General features: G+C 41.8%; 1 protein-coding gene across 1 annotated transcript; it reads left to right on the top strand.

The window, feature by feature from the left end:
- Positions 1-290: 290 nt before the first annotated feature.
- LCMT1 (leucine carboxyl methyltransferase 1) lies at positions 291-20,647 on the top strand. The gene is made up of 11 exons (XM_075767428.1): positions 291-477; positions 1,706-1,797; positions 2,387-2,508; positions 4,028-4,104; positions 4,769-4,830; positions 12,802-12,904; positions 14,365-14,485; positions 15,245-15,346; positions 15,763-15,854; positions 17,886-17,983; positions 19,727-20,647. The coding sequence occupies exons 1-11, from the start codon at positions 380-382 to the stop codon at positions 19,747-19,749; spliced, it is 990 nt and encodes a 329-aa protein (XP_075623543.1). The 5' UTR covers positions 291-379; the 3' UTR covers positions 19,750-20,647.
- Positions 20,648-26,920: the final 6,273 nt, after the last annotated feature.

Below are 26,920 nucleotides of genomic sequence, written 5' to 3'. Positions count from 1 at the left end.
GTCAGGAGCGGCTGGGCCGTGCTCGGTGCGCGGAGGCCGCTCCTCCCGGAGCGGGCAACTGCGGGACCCAGCCCCGTCCCGCACCCCCCGCGGCGCTATCGTCGAGCGTCCCCCAAGACTACCGTTCCCGGCTTCCCTTGCGGTACCACCGCTGTTTCCTGGACGGGGCGATTCAGCCCGTGCTCTCTCATTGGGCGCTATAGGAATGGATGAGACCGTGAGCCAATCGGCGTGGTACGCCGCCGTACTCCGGCGGGCCGCCCTGCGGAGGCTGCCCAATGAGAGGGGGAGGGGGCGGGCCATAGGGGCGGTGGCGGCAGCGGCGGGCGGGCGGTTGGGCGAGCCTCGCGCGCTCCCCGGGCCCGGTTCTCGCGCCCCCATGGCGGCTGCTGCCCGCGACCCCCTCTCCGCCACCGGCCTCGACGAGGCGGACGAGGCGGTGCGGGGCACGTGTGAGGACGCGTCTGTCTGCAAACGGTAGCGGCGCCTGCGGGGGAGCGAGCGGCGGGGCGGAGTGGGGTGGGCCGGGCCCCTCCGGCGTTCCCCCGCACCGGGCCGGGGGCCCTGGGGCGGTGCTGGCGGGGGCGAGGGCAGACAGCGGGCGGGGAGGCGGCGAAGCACGGACCGGCCGCCGAGAAGCCGGGCTAGAGGAGAGGGGAGAGGGCCCCTTCTGTTCCCGGGTGCCGCCCCGCGGAAGGGTGCCGCCGTGCCCCGCGGTGCCGGGGCCCTTTGTCTGCACCCGAGCGGCTGCAAGGGCCGGCTGGCCGGGCGGGCGGACCCAGAGGTGTAGAGCTGTACAGCCAGGTAAGCTGTGTATGGGAGAGCCAACTTCAGACCGTGGTCAGAGCTCCCCCCGTCCCCCCGAAAGGTGGGTGTCGGCCCTGGCGGTGCTTTTCCCTTGGACCGGCAGCTTTAGCCCTCGGCTTTGCCATAAACCTTCCTGCGCCTGTCGTTAAACGCCTGCCCCGTTTTCAACTTAGGGTTTGTTTCTAAAACAGCATACAGAGATAGCTGGAATTACACCTGTGGCGAGGATCTGAAATTTCAGTGATGTTTTATGTCTCGGGGAAAAAAACATCTTGATATTTTTCAGAATTCTTCACTTTGCCTCCTCTGGAGGATGCGTGCTGGGAGGGTGATGAGTTTTGTTGCCCTGTTGTGCGTGGATGTGAATTTAACTTATGTTATTGCTGGCTCTTTGTTTTATCCTTTGTTATTGGTGTAGCAGCAAATCGTTGGGTGGTTGGGTTTGTTTTTGAGAGTTTACCTTTTCAAATCGCTTGTAAAACTACAAAGTTCTATTCGAGTAGAATAGCACCGTTGTCTGTGTTAAGTGATATGTGGAAATTCTGGAATAAGTGCAAACAGTTCATAGCATAATGACGTGTAGGAGTAAAGCATACTTTGTGTACGGTCTGAGGAACTTTAGACAAGCAATTCCTCTGTTTGCTGGGTCCTCAAGGAGGAAATATGTGAGATTAGGGTCTTTGCTTACAGAAGTTTATCAAATAGCGCACAGGCCATTAAAAAGACTTTCTATGACTTCTTAACTGAAATAATTCCACACACTCAACAGAGGTTTTAAACCTTGTCTGCATGTACATGCCCAGATCAGTGTGACCTTTTCAACCTGTGTGTCTTTTAGAGTAAATTTTGGTGGCCTTATTTCATAATTCTCTTATTTTTTTTCTCCTCTGCTGGACAGGTTTGCTGTGAGTGTTGGCTACTGGAAGGACCCTTACATCCAGTATTTTGTGAGACAAGCCAAAGAAAGAAAAGCACCTGAAATTAATAGAGGCAAGTTGGCATGTGAACCTGAATGAAGACAGTGCAAATGAGTTCTTAACTGGTCTTGAAGAGCACCTGAGAGAACCTCCATATACTGGGTATTATGGGGCGTAGGAAATATGTAATAGAACAAGAGAAGTTTTCTTCACAGTAATAACCATACTGTACCTAATGTTTCAAATATTATTCTTCAGATCAAAACTCTTATCCTTTGCTTTCTATATTCCATTCAGTGTGTCTCAGCATGCAGTAGTCTCTACAAAATGATCAAAAATGTTGATTTGACCTGGGAGAGCAGGGTATGTCACCTCTGGTCTCTGCAAGAGTGTGCACACCAGCTAGAATTGTTCTCCTTGGTTTGAGATGAAACTTGACTAAAACTCTTATTTACCTGAGGAATCCTGTTTTATCAATGCATCAGATTTTATGAGTAATAAAACAAAAACCCTTGGGTAACTTAAAAAGAGTATTTTATTCTTCATAAGAAACACCATTTTTTAAATTTTACAAAGTTACCTAAAATTTTTAGTGAGTGTTTAACATCAAGTATTATATGAAAATAATAATTAAAAATAAACTCTGTTGTTGTTGTTACCAGGCTATTATGCTCGTGTTCATGGAGTCAGTTATCTGATTAAAGCTTTTCTAAAGAAGACAGAATGCAACTGTCAAATTGTTAATCTTGGTGCTGGCATGGATACCCTGTTCTGGAGATTAAAGGTAATGGTAGCTGACAGTAACAGACTTGGCTGGAGATGAAGATTTGTGTGGACATTTGAAACACCTTTCTGTGAGGTCTTATCAGTGCTGCATCCTGTAGTACAATGTGGAGGTGTGCAGCGAGGCCAAGTACTGCAGCAGACTGCCCTGGCTGGTCTGCCTCAGTTCTCACCTGGCTTACAATTAGTTTAGGTACTCGTAAACCTCAGTGAGCAGGAGTGGGCTGCTCTTTTCACTGGCTTTTACCAAAAAGTGTGTAACATGAAGCTGACCTCTAGTGGACTTTCAGGAGCAGAGCTTGAACTCCATGTTTTGCTATCCAATTTAAGCCTTAAGATTTGATTTCACTTTTTTATCCTCTATTGAAACAAGAATAAAGTACCAAAGTAAAGGATTGTACAGGCTCTATTTACATGTTTCTGAAGTATTTATATAAATGTGAGTTTCTGTATGTAAATATATATATATATATCTGTCTATATGCATGTATGTAACTCACAAAAATTCAGATTATTCGGGTATTATAGGATAGTATTCTGACCGAACACACCTCTAAGCTATCTTGTCTTTTCATTAGCATTGTAAATGTGGTTTCTGGAAGAAAACTCAGGGAGGCCAGTTGCATTTTGCTCGGTCACAATTCATTATATTTCAGTCAGTGGAAGGGAAAAAATAAATGTTTTTTTTCCTGAGATGTGAAACTTTTCTTACCTGCATTCCTATGAAAACTATGTCAATACACATTTTTATTAATGTTCCTGTAACAGTGATTTTAAAAGCTAAAGTGGGGCCTGTAATTCCAATTCTTTCTCCTTGTAAAGAGCAGGTGTGGTATAATTAATGTACAGAAGATAGGACCCAATTAATTGAGCACTTCAGTGTTCTGACTACTGATTTAATCTACTGTTCAGAAATTCATGAGGTTGACAGGCCAGAACTAGCAGTACATATCCATCACAAAAGGATTGCTGCATAGGGAGAAACTTGGTACAGCTTATCTATCAGGGTGTCAGATAATGACAACATGAAATGAAGAGGTTTTCCCCTTTTTTGTGGTAGAGGAATACTGATACACTTGTAGTCTGGCTGTTGGTTTGAGGACAAATGTAGAATGTGGTCACTTTCTGTATAAACCCTTGCAAAATGTTCCTGATTTCCTTCTTGGAAGAATACACTGAAGGTGCATGGTAAATGTTGTAATAATTTCCTGTTGCTGTGCTCTTCTAGATCCTGATAATATATTGTTGGAATATATTTTTCAGTGACTTAGTCTAGGATTACTGCGTTACATGAAATGGTAAATAATTTCCTTAATGCTTAGAGGACATTCTAATGTTTCTCAACTGTTTTTGTTGGGTTTTTTGTTTGTTTGTTTTTAAACTGCGGGACATGAAGTTACATTGCTGTTACAAATGCCAGTGTAAACTAAACCAAAACTGTTAAGGACTTAAGGTTGTATCTTTGTGTCACATGTGTAACTTGAGTGTCCCTAATTCTAGACTCTTACTCCAATTCTCAGGATGAAAATCTTCTCCCTAGAAAATATTTTGAAGTGGATTTTCCAATGATAGTTGCAAGAAAAATACATAATATCAAGTAAGTATAACACCTATGTTTATCTACGTGAAACTGAATGTAATTCAGCAAAATGTCGTGAATTGCAAGCTAGAATTTTCACCTCTCTTCTGAGAAACTCTTCATGCTCTAGGATTTAGAATAAAGATTTCATTATGCAGGCAAGTCGTACATGTGACTCTGCAGCCACTATTCCAAATTAGAGTAGTTGATATGTTGAAGCTTTAGGGAGACAAGACTTTATTCTTAATTATGTAAAATACAATGGGCAGGGGAAAGCCTCACGATGATTAGAGGCGATTAAGTCGTCTTCTCTTACTGTTGAAGATAGTAGTAAATTCCCAGACTTGTATGTTCAGTTAGAGAGGTAGGATAGGTCATACTATATGTGAATATTCTGCTTGAATGACTACATTAAGGCTTATGGAGGATACTTGCAGAGAGTGTCTGGATTTTTCTTGAAAGATTACCTCAAAACTTAAGAGTCATTGGATATAAAACTCAACTGCAACTTACTACTAGGTCTAACTTGCAAACGTTTTTATTGCCAGTAGAGGGCAGAGGTATTCTCTTGTCTGTTTTTCACACACACACACACATATATATATGTTAAAAAAAAAAAAAAAGTAAGCACTCTGTTAAACAAGCTTAACTGCTCAGAGATGCTTCTTCCTTCTTCCCACAGATCAAAACCTCCCCTGTCAAAACCAATTATGGAATCTCATTCAGGGGACTCTCTTCTAATAGGTGAGTCATCTTAAAAATAAGTCAGCAGTGTACTGCAGCACTTTTAAAACTTTTCTGATCATTTTGTTCTGCTATGTGGGCAGGCTTTTAATGTTTGAAATGCTGTTTGGACAGAGAATTGGGAGGGAAAAGAGGCTTTTTTCTTCTCTTCCAGACTCCTGCCCATTTGTTCTGTGTCATGTTAGAAACGTCTTCTCTTGAAGTGGTTTTATTCTGCCAAAAAGTTGTTGGGTTTTTTCTTTTTCTCTCATGTGTAGCTTAAGTTATGTCGTCTTTTCTGTCACAGAAAAGGAAAAAGGCTACTGATAGTCGTGCGTACTGGGTTAAAATATCTATTGAGTGCTTTCCTTTATTGTCTTCATGTCTCATTAAGAGCACAAGCCTTCACATTTAGTGGAGTCTTCACAGAAGAAATGCAGCCTGTAAAGTCCATTCTGAGGAGCCAGTGCCACTTGTTACATTTTAGTATTAAGAGGCTATTAGATTCAGGTGGTGGTGTGTGGTTGTACTGTCTTGGCTTACAGCCTCATTATCTTGGTGTCAGGATTGTAATTTGAAAACCTCTTTACTTGTGGGGGAAAAAACCTGGATTCCATTGAGTAATGTTTTCGGTGCCTGAGTAGCAGATATTGCACTACAGTAGCTGTTTTGAACCCTTTAGGAGGAACAGTAATTATCTGCATCTACAATACCAACTAATTTGTGTTGGCAGATGTGACCCTAAAACAGAGCTAGCAGTGTTTTCTGTTCCTTGATATGGTTACATGTACAGGTACTTTTAATAAGGACATTTCTAGCTGAGGGCTTCAAAGGGCCCTCCAGAGGGTGAGGAAGACTACAAAGAGTGAGGAGATGTGCTCGTGCTGCCAGTGGCAAGGTGTAGGTGCTTCACCCCAAGGCTCTTCTAGTGCATTAACTTGGATCAGAGTACTGCCACACACCGACTTGTGATATTTACACATACTATGCGCATTTTATTGCTGCGTATTAGAGGGTCTTAACTCACCAACCTTCTAGGTGACATTTGAGTGGCAGAATTCTCCATTGTACGTTCAGGTCTCAAAAGGTGAAAGCCCAGTGTCCCATCTCAGAAGAAGGGCTCCTGAGTACCACTATTCCAGCTAGGAGACCTTCTTATAACTTATCTTTTAGATACGATGAGATATGCTGTGTTAGCACTGTTAAAGAGGCATGAATACAAGGTTAATCAGAAGGGTTTGATAGTATATTTGTGTTACTGAACAGCTGTAGATATCCCTAGTAAAGCAAAACAACTGCAAAGTTACCAAGTTGCAGTGGTGTATTGTAATCAAAACCTATTAATTTTAAGTCTCGGCAGTCAACGGCCATTAATGCATCACTGTTTGAATGTATTGGAGTGGCTCATTTCTCTAAAGCTGTTTTTCTTGTTTAAAACCCAGCACTGAGAAAGAACATTTTAGAGTAGCGATTTTACTGTAACCCAGCTGATGTAGGCTCTACTACACAGTGATCTTTGGGATGTAGGATAATGTCCAGATACTTGGAAGTAGTGGAAGTCTGTTGTGGAATCCCGGTTTGAACTGGCACTCAATAACCACAGGTCAATTTGAGTGAAATCCATGTGGGAACTCTCATTTAAAGACATATTAATAGAACTGCTTCACGTGGAAGTGCCACCAGAAGAGGCTGTGGACTAAGTAGACAAATCAAACGGATGAATAGAGATTTCTTACAGATCTAAAGGAACTTGACAATGAATTCGCTCAGCTACTAACTGGTATATACCCTCTCATTTTAAAACTATCTTAGTACCTGAGAACTGGAAGGTGGCGGCTGTGACTCAAATGGGCTCCAGGAGAAATCCAGGGAACTACAAGCCAGTAGGACTGATGTCTCTACTGGACAAATTAGTAGAAACTCTAACAGACAGACTTAGTGGAACACAGGAATAATATAATGTGTTGAGAAAGAATCAACATGGCTTTTGTAAAGGTAAGTTATGTTTCACAAACCTATTGGACTTCTCCATGGAAGTCAACCGGTATCTTGGAAAAGGACAACCAATTAATATAGTGCTTGAATTTAAAAAATATGTTTTGTCAGTGTCCCTGACCAAAGTGTGCCAAAGAAATTGCCCGGTTGTTGTGAGTGGAAGGAATGGTTCTCATATGGATAAAGAGCTGGGGATGGAGGGGTAGGCATATGTTGTTAATTTTCATTATGGAGTGAGATGGAGATCTGTGCTTAAGGATATGTTGTTGTTCAACACTAAGAAATGATTGGGAAAATAGAGTGATTAGTAAGTGGCAGCTTCTTGGCAAGTCAAAACTCTTCAGAGTGGTAAAGAGCTGTAGAAGAATCTTGTGAAATTAGTGACTTGGTGATAAATTCAATGTGGATTAATATAAAGTGATGCACATGGGTGATTGTGCCTCAGATGTAAATGATAGGCTGCTGGCTGATTATTGCTGCCTGCGTACAAGATCTGGGTATTATAATAAATAGATGTATGAAAACATTGGCTCAGTAGTGGTCCAGAAATCCAAATCAAATTTAAGGATTCTTAGAAAAAAGATAGAAAACAACATAGATGCCAATATTAGACGTACGTGTTTGCCCTCTTTTTGTCTTTTCCCCAGGTAGCTGCTGTTGGCATCTGTGAGAGGCAGGATATGGTACGAGGGGGAGCTTTGGTCTGACCTGATATAGCTGTTAGACTAATGCAATGCTCTGGGAATGCCACCTGTCATGGGGAGTGAGTGGGGGGGCATAAGGAAGCAGCATTTCCAGGTAGGAAAACATTACTCATTCTTGTGGTTTTGGGGGTGGGGATATGGACCAAGAACTTAGAATCTTGGGGAGGGAGATTGTCCTGTCCCATCCTTGCCCCCCCAAATCAGCAGTGTGGAACATGAGACTCGTATACCAGGAATAATTTGTTTAGATGCTTTGGAATTTGTTTTTTGAGCTGTTGTAATATCAATTGACATGACTCTTGTTCTCTTACTGCTTTTCTTCTCACTAAATGTTTTTGTTTCATGAAGCTAGTACTAATAGACAACTGTATCAGCTTCAGGGCAGCATCTGCTTTTTCCTTGCCCTTTAGACAAAGCAACGACAGCATGGCTTGCAATTCAAGTATAGATATTTGTGGCCTCTGCCCTTGAATGCAGCAAGATGACACTCGTCATTGAACAGCTTCGTTGTTTCCTAGGGAATGTTAGATCTCCAGGGGAAAGCAGTGAATTCGTGCAGTAATTTGACATTGCTGTGGCAATATCAGATTAAATTGTTTTCAAAGTTCAGTGGCACTATCTGGTTTATGATGCAGTTGCTAGCATTGGGAAGGTAGAACTCCACCTTTGCTACCTTGCAAGTGCAAATTACACTTCAATGAACTTATTACCTTTCATGCCACTCGTATACTTTCTGCCCGTGTCTAGTCCAGCTTTGGGAGTTGGTTTAACCTCATTTTCCCTATAGTTCCAAACTTCCTTCTGACCCAGTGCAGACGTCAGGGGTGGTGTTGTCTTGGTGACTTGTCTGCCTTGTGTTGGGGATGATCCTGCGCTTGCAAAGACAAACTAAATCTCTCTGTGTTTTGACATGTACCCTGTTCTGATGTTCAAGTTAACAAACAGCCTGAGACCAATACTATATCCTGCCTGTGAGCCTGCAGAATAGGTTGTATGGGCTGGTTGTTTGTAAAGCTGCCAAAGATACCTTAGGATGAGAATCCTAATGAAATCAGTTTGAGTCAATAGTATCCTGCATGCTGTCTCTTGGAAAACCTCCAGGAAATTGTTTCTCTAATCTGAGAAGAGAGTAAGAAAATTCTGAATTCTTGTAGCAAAGGAAACACTGCACTTCACGTGCCTGTGATTCTGTAATGCTGCTTCAGCAGACGGATTAAGGTAGTGGGTGAGTGCTTGAGGGCCATCATAAAACAGAGCATTTACTTGCTGGTAGCATGTTTCTGTGAAGAAAAATTTTATTGCAGTGAGGTCAAAAGGCAACTATAAGCAACTCCTGCTACTGTTCAGTTATTGCAATGATGTCTAAATTCTAACCCCTTGTATTGTGACTTTTGTGCCAAAAGTCAGGGAAAATATGCATACAAGTGGTATGATCAGAGCAAAACATTTTCCATTGTGTTACGTACGGATAACAGAAGCGTGCACCTAGACAGAGAGAGCCTGTGTTGGGTAGGTGGGGTGGGCTGGAGTGGTGAGGCTTGTTTTCTTTCTCTCCTTTGCTCTCCCCTCCCTTGTATTTCTCAAGAAATCTGAATGGCATTTCTCAAACCTTCATTTCAGACAAGTGCAAGAGAGAAACTTTGTACATAACTGAATGTGCCGAGTGTGAGCGTCACAAAGAAAACCATAAGGTAGCTCTGTGCTCTAGAAAACATCGTGACCAAACTGCAAAAAAACAGCATGAAGTATTGGTGCCTGGATAGAAATTAGTGCTTGGAATATGGGATTTTCAATGGATTAAGCCACCAAATGTTGCTGGCTATGCCAGCATGAGGGCAGTGGGCCTGAGTCACAGCAAAGCGGCCCTATTTATTTGAAAAAATGCCACTGACTTGCATGTTAGTGCAGCATGGGTGATGTTCTCCGGCCCGACCAGGAGGTAAGACAGCAGCAGAGATCTGAAGGAGTGTGCAGGGCTCTCCTCTGTGGGGACACCACTGTGGCAGACACCTTCAGAAGAGTGACATTACAGTAAGGAAAAAACCCTAAGGTTTTTAAACACCAAAAAATCGATTCGGTTAAAAGAAACTTCTTCATAAGAAGAAATCAATGGAGAGACCATGTGACTGTCCTACTAAGCTGGAACTTGCTTTGGCTTTTTCAGCTGCTCTGTAGATAGGCAGGTATTGTAAAATGCATTTGCACCAACACTGCTCAGTCAGGGTGGCAGAGTATTTGCACATTTTCATACTTAGAGTATCAAACTCTGCAATAAAGTAGAAATTGATGCCAGGCCATGAACTAGCAGTACATTATTTTCTGGTGTGTTTATGGCCATACTTAGACATTTAGCCTCCAGGCTGGGAACAATGGCAATTCCAGCTATCATCAGCAGTAAGTGAGTGTCTGCTATCTAAATATGAAGTGATGGAGCAGTTGCCAGTCTGATTTTAGAATCTTGAAGTTGTTTGCATAGTTAAGTTATGATCTCTTCATCCCTTTGGCTTTATATATAGGCCAAAGGTGGAAGCTAGCAGAAAATCTTACAAGGAAGTTTGGAAGAGGCTTAAACTCTTGCTTTTTTTCCTTTTGCCTCTTTTCTTGCATTTTAAAATTGAATAGTGTAAATTTCATATTTTTCCCTAAGATTTCCTTCAAGATAAAAGTATTGATTGTAAATGTTGAAATATATGAATTATGGAGATATTTAACGAGGTGCTTTCAGATATGTTTAAAATGTACAAGTTTTAGCAATTGTATCAGCTTGTGTACAATGTGTGTGCAGCTCTGCCTCGGTACTATCTGTGGTTGTGTTTGCCAACAACCATCAATGGAGAGTCGAGGGAAGTTGGCAGCAAAATGTGTGGAGGAACAAGTACATTCTGTTTGAATGGACCAGAGAAGGAGAACCAGGCAGCCTGGATACTGGAAATGGAAGTGATAACATTTGAAACAAAAGGCTTTTGAAGAGAGGAAGACAATCCATTCCTCATCAGCTTTCTTGGCTTTTTAAAAGTTTCTGCTGCAAGGAGTCCTGTATTAAGTCATTAAGTGTATTTGGCTTTAATGTTTAAAGAGTATTTCCACTGAACCAAATCACCCTTAAAGAAACCTGCTCTGGTTTGGTGTTTGTGTGTGGGTTTTTTGTTCCCCCCCCCCCCCCCAAACTTCAAATAACCAGGCCATGGCTATATGGCTGTTTATTTTCACTTGTCCCCAACCTGCGTCTCCAAACCCAACTAACTGCTGGGCTGCACAGCTCAGCACTGAGGATCGCCCAGGTTGCTGCCTTTGGCTATCTCCTCTCCCGCCATGTCAAGGCATAACAGAAATTCTGTGGGGTTTGTTCAGGCTTATTAAAACAATGTTAGTAGTTTTACTGAAATTTGAACCATTTTGAAGGACAGTGTTCTAACCTAAAGTTTGAGAGGTTTTACTCTTTCCTGTTCTTCAGTGACAAAAATGCTTGAATCAACATGTTGTGAGCAAGAGACATTTCTTCCACTTCTAAAGTGTTTGTACTACTTCTGTTACTGGATGGCTTAAAAATTTTGATAGTTTATTTCTGGCTATAATTAACGTGCTAGTATGTCCAAGTCAATGAAGCTGGACAAGAAGATTGCATTAATTTCATACTAATTATGGTGACTGACGCTTGCTGTGCTGTATCTCTGGACAGCAAACCAATAGCTATATAAATACTTTCCTGTGTGTGGTAGGGTTTTTTTGTCTGGCTTTTTTTGATGCCATTATCATGGCCTTGATATAATAACTTAAATAGAAGGGTGTGGGAAGTAGTAAAGCTATTACAGAACATGCACATGGAAAAAAGCCTTGACTCAAAATGTTGAATCATTTGCTGCACAACTTTTTTTTTTCTTTTTTCCTTTTTCCTCCTTTTCCCTTGTAACTCTCTGCATGAACTGTTCTGGTTTCTGTATCTGTTCAGAAACGTTGCTGGAATGGAAAGACAGTTACTGTCACTTGAAAACTAAATGGAGGTACATCTTCCAGAATGTTTGAAGCACTGCTTAATTTAATAAATTGCCTTCCCCCCGCCCCCCAGGTTTTGGGTTTTTTCCTCTCCTGAAATGGAAAACCTCTTTCATCCTGTCTCTTCAGCCGCTTGGCTTCTGTTTCTCTCTTCACTTCGCTCTTGGCATCTGCTCCCATATTACCGTTCGGGGGTTGTGTCTGTCTGCAGCAGGATCCCAAATGGAGCTGTGCCAGGGCTCGCCACTGCAGGTGCATACCCACTGGCCTTTACAAGACCACTTTAAACTCTCTCTCTGGGGTTTTTTCACTGTTTAGCTTGCTTATTTTACTGCTTGCTCTGTTGCACTCATGGTAAGAGGGGATAATTATGTGCTATTGTGTCCTAATGACTTTATTCAAGTAAAGCTAAAGCGTGAAGGAGCAAGCTGATGTATTCCTGCAGAACTTTATCTTGAAGTGGTTTTGATACTGTGCTTGTAAAACGCTGTCTGTGGGGACTGGGCTCATCTGGCTGAACTAATTGCAACTGGTTGTCAGAATTATTGATAGCAAGATGCTCACATTGCTGCTGGCTTCCTTACAGTTTTGCTGGAATGGCAAAGTGTCTTTTGACTTCAGTATTAGTTCCTCCTTTGTGCTGGAAAGCATTTACAGGAGCTTGCTGCCTGTTGTGTCCCAGGGTGAATGTTTCTCAGAATACTTTTTCTAATTTGACTCTGCACTTAAATACCATCACTAGATCATACGAAAAGGCTAAATGATAACTTTCTTGGCCCCCAAAATCTGTGTCTGATACCCATATATATTATATAGCTATATTATGTTAATTGATATAGCTATGTTTATTGTTAATATTTGGAACATTGTTACTCTTAACTTAGTTTTTCAGAAATTGATGTACATTTTTTTAATGCATTTCCTCATGCATATATGTTGGGTCATCTAAAAAGACTCTACAAACAAAACCAAACCCCTGCCTTTAATCTTCACATTTTTCTTCTCTCTGCATTTCTTGAAACCATGGTAACGGATGGGATAACCTATCTGCATTATAGTGGCTGCGCAGTGAAAGATTAGGCTTGTTGCAGAGTCTGATGCTAATGTATCACCATCTGTAAACCACAACAACCAGGTATAAGGGAAATTAATGTTTTAAAAAGAAGAGTTTGCTGTTAATTGTTAGGTATAACAGATCCAACTGACTTCAAATTCATATGTTCCTGTGTATTTTTTTAAATTTAGAATTTCACCATCCCTCTTATTTGTAACTATTAGTCTCACAATTTTAAACTTGCAGATTCTCACAGCCTAGACTCCAGTCGATATTCCATAGTAGGAGCAGATCTCCGTTTCTCGTCAGATCTGGAGGAGAAGCTAAAGAAACATAACCTGGATATACAGTAAGATTTATTTTTTTAATTTTTTTTATGAGGGCTTATGGAAGCATACTGGTGAGAGTAAAGTCAGACTTGGGCATACAGTATGTGCATACAGTGCTCATTATGCTATTTCCATGGTTACCTTTTCCTGAGCCCTTTGAGGAGAAGGAATTGTTCAGACACCTCATGCAGTCTCACTGAGCCAAGCAGGCTGGCATTGCTGTGACTGCTTGGTAGTTCCAAGCAAGGTTGTTCCTTGTGTTGTCTATTCTGCAAACTGTGTTTCAGGGTTGTTTTTTTTAAGAATTGGTTCAGTTGCATTTGGTTTTAATGCTGACTAATGGGTAGGACCTAGATCAGTGAACATCTTCCACCCCTAGTGTAATGGCTGTATGAGTGAAGATTTCTGGGAGCTTAACTGGTAAAATGAAGGATAATTCTGTCAATGTTAAATTATTTCAGAGTTTTATCTTTGTAATTATTTTCTGTTGCCTCCACTTTAAATCTCTATTGTTCCCTAGACCTTTTGGTAAAGTGATTGCCAAAGAGTCCTTTGAGAACTTAACTCTGGAAGCTAATATCTGGGACTTTATTGTTCAATTGTTAGGCTTCTGGAGGGGGCAAGATTTAAGTTTCTAGAGTGGTTGATGGACATACCTTTCAAATATAAGATATATAAATAGCGGCTATCTGGCTGGGTGGGAGAGAGCATATGGGTAAGCAGAATGCATCAAATTGCCATTTAAATCTTTACACTTCCATCTTCTGAAATCTTGCCTTGCTTGCCTACATTGCTGTTCCTTGTGGAATTTCTCCTGTTTCTAGTGACTTTTCTTTTTCCTGTTCAATCTAGCAATTAAAACTCCATAATTCTAAGGAAAATTACTTGTGTAGATGTCTATTTTTGGGTTTTTTATGGATGGAGGAGGAAGAGGCAATGTGCAAACTATAGATTGCATTTTGTAAGATAATAATATGTGAAGCTTATTTTACAGATACTGAACACATTTGTCTAATTAAAATTCTTCTTGGAACTTTTTAAAGAGAAAACATTTTTTTTCAATTTGTATTTTATTCCTAATTTTACTGATGTCTAAAAGAGTGTGAATTGTGTGTATAGGGTACAATCCTTCTGCAAAATGAATTTCAGTATGCAGTTCATGCTATCACAGTTAAGAGAAGACTTACAGGATACACGTTCTTCTGTGTTCGTAGTATGGCTGACTTAGGGGAGATTGTTTCCTAATATCTCTGTGTTGTAACCACGGGAGTCCCCTGCCGACTGCAGAAAACCCAGGTCTAGTCAACTTGATGAAGTAATTTCATTCAGTCTTAAATGTCTAGTTCATAAAAAGTGGAGGTCTTTTAAGAAGTTTTGGGGACGTGAAATGACTTGCTTGCTAATAAATCTTTATAGAGGTTTCTTGTTCTTTTGCTAGAAATAGTTCTTTTGGTTTTGTTTTTTTTTTTTTGTTTTAAAGTTTGCCAACGCTTCTGGTAGCGGAGTGTGTGCTGGTTTACATGACACCGCAGCAATCTTCAAATCTTTTAAAGTGGGCAGCAAGCACTTTTCCAGTGGCGATGTTTATAAATTACGAGCAGGTAAAACAAAAATGGCATTTTTAGACCTGCATTATTGTCATGAAAATTGGTCTCAAAAGTGGGAGTTCTGCTTGTAAAATAAGAGTGAGCCATATCCTCTTGTACAGACAACAGTTTCTGCTGAATTTCTTTGGTAATGTGTTGTATTTTGTAGATCTGTTAGCTCATTGTAAAGATTATATAGCTATTCTGAAAGACAATTGCTGGACTATATTGAACCAAAAGAACTGTGGCTTAATCCATATATGAAAAAAACCATAGAATATTGGTTTAGATAAGACAGAGGAAAAAGAAATGATGCTGAATGTTGGATATGAGTGTATAACAGTACATAATTACCTCTCTGTTCTTTAGCAAAGTGGAGCAAAAATCACATCAGCATGAACATAGCTTCTCTGAATGGAAGTAAAATGCTGCCTTGGGGGAACTAGGTGACTCCAGGAATTAGAAACAGGATCTTCCAAGCTGTAAATCACTGCTAGAGAGCTGAACCAAGCTGCTGACAACTTAAAGCAGAGTCAGTGTTCAGTCTCCAGTTGTCACCATTAAACTGGCACTCGGTTTATAAACACGAGGTAGTTGAGGAGGTTGTGCCAGTGGGACATGAGACCTGGTGTAAGAATATGTGAAACTTACTTTAATGTTATCCTGTACATCTTATGACATAGACAATTCGAGAGTTTAACCAAGTTACTGCTTTTCACTGCGATTACATTCTTTTCGGAAGGGGGAACACTTTTGTCTCATTCTCTACCTGAGGTGAATATGACGGATCGATTTGGTCAGATCATGATTGAGAACTTGCAGAGACGACAGTGTAACCTGGCTGGAGTGGAAGTCTGCAGGTCCTTAGACTCTCAGGTAAAGGGGCACAGAGTTCTGGGTGTGTTTGATATTAAACTTAATTAATCCGTCTGCACGTTCTGCCTCTGTGTGTGCACTGTAAGGCTCAGGGCAGTGACGAAAGCAGATTTAGGGTGGGGCAGCTGCTCCCTGCTGAATCCCTTTCTTATGAGTTCCCTATTATCAATGCCATGGTTGCTCAGTATCACTTAGTTTCTGTAGTTGTACAAAACCTGCAGTAGATCAGAGCACAGCTCTGTCTAGCCCGCTGTCCTCTCTGCACAGAGGTTAGCAGCAGATGCTTAGAAAAGTGTGCAAGAGCTCTTCAAAGAACAGGTCAAGCAGATGGCCTACCAAATCCTTAGGGGCAAAAACTGTTCTCTGGTATTTTAGCTCAAGTCCTCTGAAAAATGTGCTGCTTGTTTATTTTACAGAGGGAACGATTGCTGTTAAATGGCTGGGAAACTGCACGTGCCATTGATATGATGAAAGTGTACGGCTTTTTGCCACAGGCTGATGTCAAAAGGTATTACTGATAGCTTGCTTGCGGCCAAAAGTCATCTTCGGATGCCATTTCCAAGATAGTTCACATCAATATGTAGTATGGGATCCCCTAGTATTATAACAGAGAGGAGGCTGTGTGCAGATGCTAGCTAGGTAGACAGAATGTGCCTGAGTGAAGCTCTGCAGAGCCTTAAGGATAATGCCTGGAGCACCATTAATGATCCAGAGGGTTATTGCTGCCAGAAGTAGACTGGCAGTGGTGATGACTTATTTGGGTGCAATATAAAGCATCTCATGACAGAAATTTGCACGTAAAAGATGCTACAGAAATGCCGTATTGAATTTTTACAGTACCAAGATGTTTCTTGTGAAAATCCAGCCTCCACAACACTAGATGGGTGGAGCAGAGTCCTAAAATACACTCAGCAACAGGCAGCCACTTTTCATGTCCCCGAGGGAGTTGACATCCAGGTGTTTGCTCCAGTCTTGTAGGCCTCGGTAAGATTACTTACCCATTTGGTTTTTTTACTACAAGTGGGTGGAAAATGATCCCTCCCTTCTTCCTTGGCAGCATATTTAGGTAATGAGCCAAGGCAGGGCAGTAGTTTAGTGCTATGACCTAATGTACTATGCAAGCAAAGAGGGAGAGAGAGAGGAGAGGTGTGCCCAGCAGCATCGTCTGTCTGCCAACAGATTGATGCATCTTCCGTTCATATCATCTTCATGAGCTAGACTGCTGGGTCTGTAGCCAGAGCTAAGTACGTAGCGGACATAACTAAAGGCTGTTATAACAGTCCGTAGTCTGCATGGATTTTGTTAATTTTTTTGCATTAAAGAAAAGCAAAAAAGGGGGAAACTTTTTAATGAGTAACTTCTTAGGTATGTAATATGAAGTGCGAATTGCTGTGAGCCATTCATTAACTATAGTTTGAATTAACCGAACAAGTTAACTTGGTCAAAATAAGTATTCACATAGGAGGATTTCTCAAACTGTGGAACTTAACAGGTGAGACTGAAAATCATAGATTGTTTAATTAGGAATGATGACTGTGTGATTGTACCATATGGCACTTGTGGAAAGACATAGCTTGTACTTTCTTTGCAGCATTTTTTACTACTTTAGATCTGTTCAGCTTCTTCCACTTGTTCCAAATGCTGAGAAATAGGTTACGTAAACTCAGTCCTTCAGTATTAATGAGGCAAATAATTCTTTCTGTTTATAAAAGTCTTTATAAAAATGTTCTTCGGCAGCACTTGCACATCTGTGAGTGTATTTAGGAACTCTTGCCCCTCAGCCTCTTTTGATCCTCAGTAGCAGCCCTTCCAAATATTTAGCATGGAAAATAAACACTCTGATATTCAAGTAATCTAGAGTGAGAGAGAGGAATGTGCTGGGTTAAATTTTTTAAAGCAAGCACAGCTTGGGAGAAGTTCTCCCATTTGTTTGGTGGAAGACATTCAAATATCTTTAAAAATCCTAGGTAGGAACCATTTTAGGGAAAAAAATCTTCAGATCTTATATGTACCATTTGGTTTGTGCTTCATCATGAGCTCATGTGGGAGAGTTGTTAGAAGCTGCACTGGTGTACCCATCACTCTTCCAAGACATAATATGGACTTGTTGTGATTGTCTGGAGAAAATATAATTTTCAACTATTTGCTGTAATCCTTTGATAAAGATAAACCTCCTTCCATTAGGCTGTACTATTGTGTCTACTTAAATCCAGCAAGACCAGATACATGCTGTAAAAGGGGTTAGAAGAGAAATACTGGTATTTGTGAGATGTTACACAGATAGTCCTGGAATATGGAATTCCAGGGATGTGAACTTGAAAACATCTCGTGGGTCACTTGTTTCATACATTGACAACAAAGGCTGGTGGTGGTGGTGGTGGTGGTGGTGGTATCTTCATTATGGACAAATACCTGTAGTAATTTACTAGAAAGGTAACTGTCTTATTGGTCGTAGTTTTCACTCCTATGGACTGAAGAATACATTAAAAACTGTACTGAGACTCCAGCTTGAATCACAATTTTTATTTTATTCCTACAGAATAGAAGGACTTGAATTCCTAGATGAAAAGGAACTGTTTGAACAACTAATGCAGCACTACTGCATCTGCTGGGCTTCAAAGGACAGCAGTAATCTGGGTAATGTTCTCCAACATCTAGGAGGTGACCCTTCACATTGAAATGACATGGAAAGACTGGGACTACATACACCAGATGTATGATAGAAGTATCCTGTAGCAGGAATGGGGTCTGCTTCTCTGTCACTGGGGCTGTGAACACCTTCCAGGTGGTGTCTCGTGACTGTTTCTCCACAGCCTGTTGAGGGTTTGTATAGGCATCTGAATTGCCCAAGAGGCAGCCTGTCCAGTACAGGGGAGTTAGAATTTTTACACTGAAAGATGCCGTATGGGTTACTTTAAATAACTGCCTGCTTTATACTATCAGTGCTAATTTAAAGGTTTACAAATCCTATGCATGTAAAGTGCCATATGGGCACACAGTATATGAAATCACAGTGTCCTGACAATATAAAAATAAATTTGTATTACTTAGCCCAGTCTTCTTCTGCACTGTCCCCATTTACATCCATCTGAGATCTAAGTTTTCCACGCTGCTTTTTCCTGGGGGAAAAAAATTCCCTCTGAAGTTAACTCTTTTAAATGTTCCTTTTGTTCTTAAAATTCTGTCTCTCCTAGACTGGAATTTCTTTGAAACAGAAAGACTTGATTTATGCATTATGTAGCATTATGTATGTTGCTGCTGCTTAAGAAATAATAAAATCAAAAGAATTGGGTTTTGGGTGAAGGATGGATATCTACAGCCATTATTTGTCCAAATTAGACTACTCTGTTGCAGACACAGTTTATCTCTAGTTCGGTCTGCAATTTCAGGGACTTTTAGTCTAAAGCAATTTTAGTCTTTCCAGAAAACTTCTCTGGTTGCCAGTCTGTATGTTTTTCCTCCCCTTCTCCTTCTCTGCCCTTCCCTTGCTTCTAACAAAGCAGTATTCAAGAACAAATTTTATTTGCTGTTCCTTAGCAAACGTGAATAGATGGAATCTCTGCTGAAGTTGTGCATGTATCTCAGCTAGACTGAGCAGCAAAGTATCTGATGCAGCTGGTAAAACTAGATCTTCAATACCCTCTTGCTCCTGCTGTAAGAGATTCTAGCTTGTGGTGTCTGCTCACCAAAGCCCTACAACTTTGACAGTTTTGAGCTGCAGAAATGCACGTTTTCCATTTGATATCATATGGCTAAAAGTGATGACTGTAATACAGAACTTATTTCTAAAGGAGCTAAGGCCAAATAGTTCACCTGTTCGAAGTAGCCAGTGTTCCTGGGATCTCCAGCATTATTCTTTGCTGAGATCAGAGAAGTATTTAGGACAGATTTGAGTGCTGAGCTTAAGTGATGCAGCATATCTTAGAAGTCAAAAAAGACAAATCCCAAAGGAGACAATCAAGTGTCTAATGCATGGATATGCCTTAATATAAAGCAGTTTTTTCTTTATCTAGAGTCAATTTAGTGCCCTCATTAATGGTACTTTCCCCAGCTTTCTCTTTTTAATCGTGTGGGCAGATACTTAGTTCATCAGCACCCTCTATGTTCTTCCTTCTGCCGTGAATAACTTAAGTACTCCTTCAGATTGGCATATTCAAATTAATTACTGTATCACAATCAAAAAAAGGGTTAAAAAAAGTACAGATCGACATGTTTCCTAATTTCCTTTCCTGACACCAAATCCTTTACCTTTAAGTTTTAAAAAAAAAAAAAAAAAATTGTCAAAGCATCCTTCCTCCTGTGTCCTAATAGTAGTGAAGTACAGGTAGTATAAGAATAAATACTTGTTTCTCCCCCTCATCCTCCTTTCTTTTCAAATAGGTCTTGCAAACATCACATTCTAATGTATTCGCTGGAGGAAGGCCGTGGGCCCAGAAGCCACAGCGACTGCCTTCTGCTTGAGACAAGCTCACAGAAATGATGGGACTTTGCATGTGCCACCTTCAGTCTGCGCATCTGTGTAAGCGGCGCCAGTAAAGTGATGGGTGCTGCTGATGTCGACTGTCCTGTTGGCTTTTGGTAGTTTTAATGAATCTTTTCTGCCCATTGTGAACAATTGTTATGAGGTGAGACTCGCCTCCCATTCCCAGATATATGATGATGGACTTTCCTAGGATGTCACTAATTCTTGTTTAAAAGCTTGCCTTCCTTAGTTTAAAACTGAAAGTAAAGTGTTCTTGGATTATATGATTTTCCTCTTTTGTCTTTTTGTGGATGTGTAAAATATATTTGTGACAGGAAGCTGGAAAAAACAATGCTGGTGAGCTGCATTATTGGATATCTGCAACGTGCACAGCTGATTATGAAGGTTAAATTTTGTTAATTTTCACTCAGTTCAGGTTAAGTTTTATGAAGTGTCACCATGTTAGCTTTCTCCCGGCTTTTACTGTTGCTACAAGGCTGTCACTATACTAGGTATGTTCTTATAGGGGAAGGGTGAAAGAAGAAGGAGTGCTGTGATTCTTGTTCAGTGATGTAGAAGAAACTGGATGATGTTGAAACAGGCTTTATTTAAGTGGGAAGGGCTTGGCTTGGCAGTTCAGCACTGGCATGGTAAAGGTAAGAAAAAAAATTAATCTAAATTTGCACTGATTCTGGTAGTATCTTTACACCAGTTTCTCATCTTTCTTTCTTTCTTTCTTTCCCCTTAAACAAACAAAATCCCAGCAGCAACAAAAGGCCTTGCCCTGTTGTTTGAAATTGAATCTTGCAACCTTCCTAATAAATGTTTAGTATTTATAATTTGACTAGTGTCTTACTCGTTAGAAATTACCTATTTATGTCTGATCTAGTGACTACTTTTTTCCTCTCTTACCAAATGCTTCACCAAAAGTATGTTTTTTAAAGCAGTTGCAAGCATAAGCAACCATTTTCATACTGTATGTGACTTTCTGTACCGTAAGAATACCTGGCTTTGGAAATAGTTGACACGGGCTTGGACTGGAGATGTAGGGAAGCAAATTATTGAGATTCTAGAAAAAGTAAACAGTTCTTAGAAGTAACATTCATAATTTCAGAGGAACAGAAGTAGTAAAAAGAAATAGCCTTCCCTTCACTGCCCTCCTCTCTCTTAGTCACCGATTTTGGTCGCTGGTAGCTACAGGCCACCTCCTGTTATGTTTGTGTCAAGCTGATTTCTTAAATGACAAGGCACAGAAGTACAATATTTGGTTAATGCTCTGCTCAGTCTTTGCAAAGTGTTCGCATAAACTCTGTGCCCCCAAAGGGAAGGGATGGACTCTCTGTGCAATTATGAAAGGAGCTTATAACCTTTGCTTCCTAGATAACAATATCAATGGTATGCCTATACTTGCACATTTTAGGTGTTTGGGCTTATCTGTACCCCTTTTCTATTAAGAGACCTGTGCAAGCTGTGTCTGCATTAGTGTTGACCCTTTCTCTCTGCTGATGGAGGAGACCAGAAGGGTATGTCTTGTTTTTTCACCTTAGCATCAAAATTCCTTCTTGAGCACAGCAGCTGTAACCAGAGACTGTAGGGTTTCCCACTGGGTGGTTTCCCAGGGCAGTTGCCTGCTGTCTAGATCGGGAAGTAGACTTGCTGATGTGCCTTTCTGCTTCTTGGGAAGCAGAGGCAGTTAGCCTCCTGCCTTTAATGGCCTACAGCTTCTGGGTTTTGTTTTCTGGTTTCACACTGTTGTTACTTAGAGTTTTTGAATATTTTTCATTCCTACTGTGCAATAGCTCTGTCTCACCCTAACATGAACCCAAGGAGCTAAATTCAACAAGGATGTATGAATCTGTCTTAATTAGACCTCTGAGTCCCTCCAAACTTACTGCCTAGCTAAACAGCATTTATGGGAGAGACCTGGAAGAAGAAAAAGACCATCATGCCTCCATTCTCATCTTCAGTGTACAGTTTCTCCTGAGTTAACCTGTGTAGCAGGTTAAAGAGCAGTAAAGAGTAGATACTCCTCTGGCATAAAGAGGAATACCAGTATGCAATTGCTTTCTTGGCATCTGCCCCTTCAGGAGGTCAGTGCAAGAAACTCTCTTTTAAAGATCTGTGAGTACTGGGACTTCAGGTTTGAGTAAAGACAACGCTGGTAACTGCCAGAAGACAAGACTATCATGGTCACAAAAGCAAAATTATATGGGTAAAACTTCATTTGAAACTGCCAGTGCTTTATATCTGCAGTTCCTATTCTGAGCATAAAACCAGAAAAGGTTCCTGGTAGAAATGTGTTTGTCCTCCCTCTGTAATGTCCTGGTTTTGTTTAGGAGGCAGAGCTTGACAACTGAAAGGGCTTGTGAACTTTAATGTGACACTGACAAAATGGCAACGGTCGCTTCCTAGGCTGAGATAGGGGCTTGAGAAAAGCTAAAAGAACTCAAGAATCTTAGTCAGTTTTGCTGTATTTGCAGCACTTTTCCTCTTTTGCTGATAGTCGCTGTCAGTTGGAACAGCAGGTTTTTTATTATGGCTGTGCTGTCCATGAAACCAACCCATGTTTTGATGAAAGATGGGTCTGATTCTACTGACTGAGCCGCAGTCTGGTAAACATTTACTTCTCAGTTCTGCTAACATGGTTTCATGCTGCCCAGAAGCTTCGTTATTAATACCTAAAGCCTGGTATATACTCTAAAAATATACTTAACCTTGATCTTTTTAACTTCTTTGCTAGTCCGGGCTTGAGCCATCTGAAATTGTGATAGCTTTATAACACTTGATCTCTTCACTGACAGTTGGTTTAGGCTGGGTTGTTGTTGGGTTTTGGTTGGTTTGTTTGTTTTCTTTTTTTGTTGTCTTCATTTTAGAAAGTTATTTCATTTCTCCTCAAAGAACTGCTATATTACAGTTACATATTTCGGTTGGGATTCTGAGGTGCTTGTCTCGCCTTCATGCTCCTTCACCCCCACTCAGCCCTTTTCCTTTACCCAAAGGCTATTTTCCCGAGTCTAAATCCTGGTAAGTCTTTCATGTCAATGCTGCCATCTTCAAACTTTTTTGGACTTCATCAGTACTGCATCTTGGATCATGCCGTGGACCGTTAAGTTGCTTTTCTTGCTTTTTAGCGAGTGTATAGCATACGAGGGCCTCCCACCTACAGATGCTCTGACTCACATGGGAGCTTTGCTCCTGTGGGGTGTGTGCTGTCTTACAAACTCATTTGCTAGATCAAAGACGTGATGTTGTGAAAGCATGACCAGAGGTTGGGTTCTTTATTGGTTTGGTTCCATTTTGAAGAAACGGTGAGGTGCTCCTGAGATGGACAACAGGAAACGTTTTACTTCTTCCCCTGTCAGAGTGGACTGTAGCACTTGGTGAACATGGTTGAGTTGGGAGCTGTTGATCTCCCAGCTGTTGCTGTATTGGAGATTCCTTTTGTTTCAGGTGAACTGAGATAATAGAATTTGATGGGTTTTTTTAATCAGCAGAATCGGTGGTTTTTGGGAGCAGGCTTATACCTGCTCTGTCCTCACAATGTGCATTAACCCTACTGTAGGTTACATCATTTGGAAACGAGCCACGTTAAATCTGCGTCCCTGCGGATGGCTGGCAGGTGAGCCTGTTGGAAGAAAGCGTGGTGGTGACTGCTGTGCCATTGCTGTCCAGCCGGGAGTCGGATCTCGCCTCCCTTCCAGCTTCGTTGCATACCTAGCTGTCCTTGAATGTCTCCGATTACTTCTCAAAATCTTCATTCTAGTGTATGTAAAAGCTAGTTCCTACTTTTTTGTGTATTCATATCGATGCAGTTTTCTTCCTTGTTGTTTATGGAGTAAGAACTTAGTAATGAATGACTAACCACTTGGTATTGGAGACTCCTCGGTATGGCTTTGATAAGATATCTGATTCTGCCTGCAGTACTCTTTGATGTTCTTCGCCTTGATCTCCGTCCACAAACGGCTCTGATCTGACTTGCTACATCAGCATTACCTGTGTTGGGTGCTGCACAAGCACCTGGTGAGAGATGGTGTCTATCCTGAAAAAACCCTTGATTTGAATTAACATGCAAAAAGTATCTGAAATAGCTGAGTCAAAGGTGCTTAAATATGAAGATGGGGGAAACGAGACAGAGTAGTGTCACAAATCTGCTCAGAGCTAAGTTTGACAGGTTACCTGACAGTTAATATCTCTGTTAGTAAGAATTGGGGATTAAAAAAAACCCAACCCACCAACAAACCAAAAGCCCTGTGACACCGTCTGCGCTGCAGGAGTCTTCTTCTGCAGTGACTAATGCTTGCTCTGTGGTAACAAGACTATTCTGTTGATTTCTTTTGAATAAAATGAGTGAGTACATAGTAGCGTAAAACCCCATCTCTACTGGCAATTTAATTTTGGCAAGACCCCCTCTGAGACCATTTTCCTTGAGCCTCTTGTAACATATCTTTGAGTGGGAGGCAAGCTGAAGTCTTACCTGCTCTGGCACAAACAAATCTGTTCCCTTTGAACTGGTCGACATCTAAGATGCAACCACTGAGCTGTTGCGTTTTTCATGTAAATGGGCTTTGAATGCGGCTCACTACAGGAGACGGTCCTGTGCTCGATCAGTCAGTCTATTTTTGTCGTCGTCTTTGTCATAGTTTAATCCTGTGTTTGGAAATGATGTCTCTGCTAGCATGAGGCAGATATTGGTGGAATTTCTGCTCATCAATTTCTATTTTAGGTCCCTGTATAATCTGTTCATCTGAGGGAAGCACTGAAGAACGCGGCACAGGAGTAGAGCTGGTGCCGTGGGATGAAAGGCACGGTGGTGCCCTGCTCGCTCTTCCTCTAGATGAGTCTGACTCTCCATCTTGCAGCTGTTCAGCCGAATGGTTCAGCATCCAGCTAGGAGAAGGGAAATCATTCCTGCAAGAACTCTTCTAGAGTCTCTTCTAGCTCAGTTGCCAATACTGGTGAAAGAAAGTAGGTCATCTTGTGCTTCAGGGTTACAACAGGATCAAAGGAATTTGTGATTCCTTGGGAGCTTGGGGGGGGAGGATGGGTGTGGGCAGTCTAGCTCTCATGATTCTGCTAACTAAAATAAATACGTCTTTCACCTCTCTTCAGGGAATATTTGGGTTTGGAGAGTGCCTGGCATTGCTGAAACAATGCTACTTTGCTGGAAAGCCACTAACTGAAAAAGGCTGAGAAACGTTTTCCAGCCAGGAGAGATGGCCTTTGCCTTCTGCTGCTGCTTGCTGTGTTTGTGTGACTCTGCTTCTCAGCAGTGGGTCCCTTGAGCTGCATGGTGAATCTCTGCCTCTCTCTCTTTTTTTGTTCCCAGCCTTTTGCCTGGGTTATTGGTACTGACAGCCCAACAAAATTCATCCCTGCAAATGGTTTGTTTAAAGGAAAAAAAAAAAAAAAGTAATAATTTAAGCTTGAGTGAACTGCAAGGCAAAAACCAGCTGCATTGCCCCAACAGGCCAACTATGGTGCAGGAGGTTGATTTTTCCCTTTGCAACCTCCTGCCCAGCTGGAAGCTTCCCCTGATGCTTGAAGGGTTTTGCCTGGCCCTGCCCGCAGGACCTCACCGGCTGGTGTCTCTGATGGAGTCGCTGCCAGCGACTTGGTGCGGGCTGAAGAGCTGGGAGCCAGACCTGGCTGGTACCTGCCCCTAGATAAGGGCACTCCGCTGTCATCTTGGCCACTGGGGTATCTCATACCGGCCCTAAATTTAGCTCTGGTCTCCATTTCATAGCCCCACCTGCGTCATTCTGTGGTAATGTTAAGATCACTTAAAAGTACTTGAAATAGTTTCCTCTTCCCTACTGAATATAGTTTCTATGTCTGTAAATGTAGTAACAGCAGGAGATTTGATATCAGTAGGAAAAGTTCTCATGCAAGTCTCCTGCAGCAAGGAGCCTGTGATGTTGTTCCTCGCTATGTTGCCAATGGGTTGTGGAGCACCTGAAAAGTTGTATCTCCCCCCGAGTCATCCTTCTCTGTTTCGACTACAAGGTGGGTATTCAGGCTGTCCCTCCAGTGTGCTGTGGTTTGGAGAGGGTGGGTGACATGGGACCTCCAGCAAGGATGACAGCCAGGGTGGCTGCGGTCCTGCGTGGGGTTTGAAAAGAGACTGACCTGGAAGCTGTGGGGTCTGGGCTACGGGGTGTGTGGGGAGGGGAAGGACCTGCTGAAGAAGCACTAGCACGGAGCGTGGGTAGCAGGAAGGGGCAGCCAAAGGAATTGTATCTGGTCACACTCACTCCTCTTGAAGAAAGACACTCTTAATCCTCTTTGGTTGTGAAGCATTTGCACAACAAGGATGCTGAGTCCAGTTGCCATGGGAAACTGAGGGAGTCGGAGCACGTGGTCCTGGCCTGCCTTTGAGATGCCTGTCACAAATTGTTCCCAACAGGTACAAGAAAATCCTTGTATCTGCTCCATGCTGGGTCTTGGATGTTGATCCTCGCTCTGTCCAAGCTTCAACCACAGTTCAGGTGATTACACTTTCCTGTGCCTGTCTTCCAGCCAAGTGACCCGTGCCTGAGCATTGCCCACGCACTCTTAAAAGATGGATAAAAGAAGTCTTCTTCTACAAAATTAAGTTACTGAGTTCCTTACAGGGATTATCCGGCTCTAGGAACTGAATGAAAAGCAGTTGTTAGCTTAGCACATAGCATTTCAAGCTTTTCTGCAGAGTTACTGGTTCCTCATTTCGTGCTTACAAGATTTTTCAGGTCTCTGTGCTGCTGGGGCACAGGGAAACGTGGTTATTGAGGACAGAAATGCTCCGTTGTAGTCGGCTTTACAGGATAGTCGCGGGGAGCCAAGTGTTAGGTAACTGCAGGGAAGATGTGCACGTGTGTGCGCTGCATGGGACTTGGAGCATCCATCCCTTCTTTGAGAGCTCAGTGGATTTTAATGTTAAATACCAGAATTAAGGTCTAAGTGTGGCTTCATCCTACTGGTTATTTTCCCTTCTCAAAAAACAGTTTACTCTGTATATGCAGAACTGACCCAAATCTGTCCCTGTTTTCCACCAGACAACGGTAAGTCTGTATGAAGAACCCTTGGAAATTTCCATCTGCACTCGAGCATTACGGTAGCAATTTGAAGTAAAACTA

Source organism: Balearica regulorum, chromosome 15, assembly GCF_011004875.1.
Source record: "Balearica regulorum gibbericeps isolate bBalReg1 chromosome 15, bBalReg1.pri, whole genome shotgun sequence".
Taxonomy (NCBI): domain Eukaryota; kingdom Metazoa; phylum Chordata; class Aves; order Gruiformes; family Gruidae; genus Balearica; species Balearica regulorum.
The sequence above is the reverse complement of the archived record's forward strand: the minus strand, read 5'-3'. Positions and strand labels throughout refer to the sequence as shown.

Coding starts and splice junctions, on each gene's coding strand:
- LCMT1 (XM_075767428.1), top strand. CDS start 380: ATGGCGGCTGCTGCCCGCGACCCCCTCTCCGCCACCGGCCTCGACGAG. Junction 14,486..15,244: donor TGTTTATAAATTACGAGCAG/GTAAAACAAAAA, acceptor TCTCTACCTGAG/GTGAATATGACGGATCGATT. Junction 17,984..19,726: donor AAAGGACAGCAGTAATCTGG/GTAATGTTCTCC, acceptor CTTTTCAAATAG/GTCTTGCAAACATCACATTC.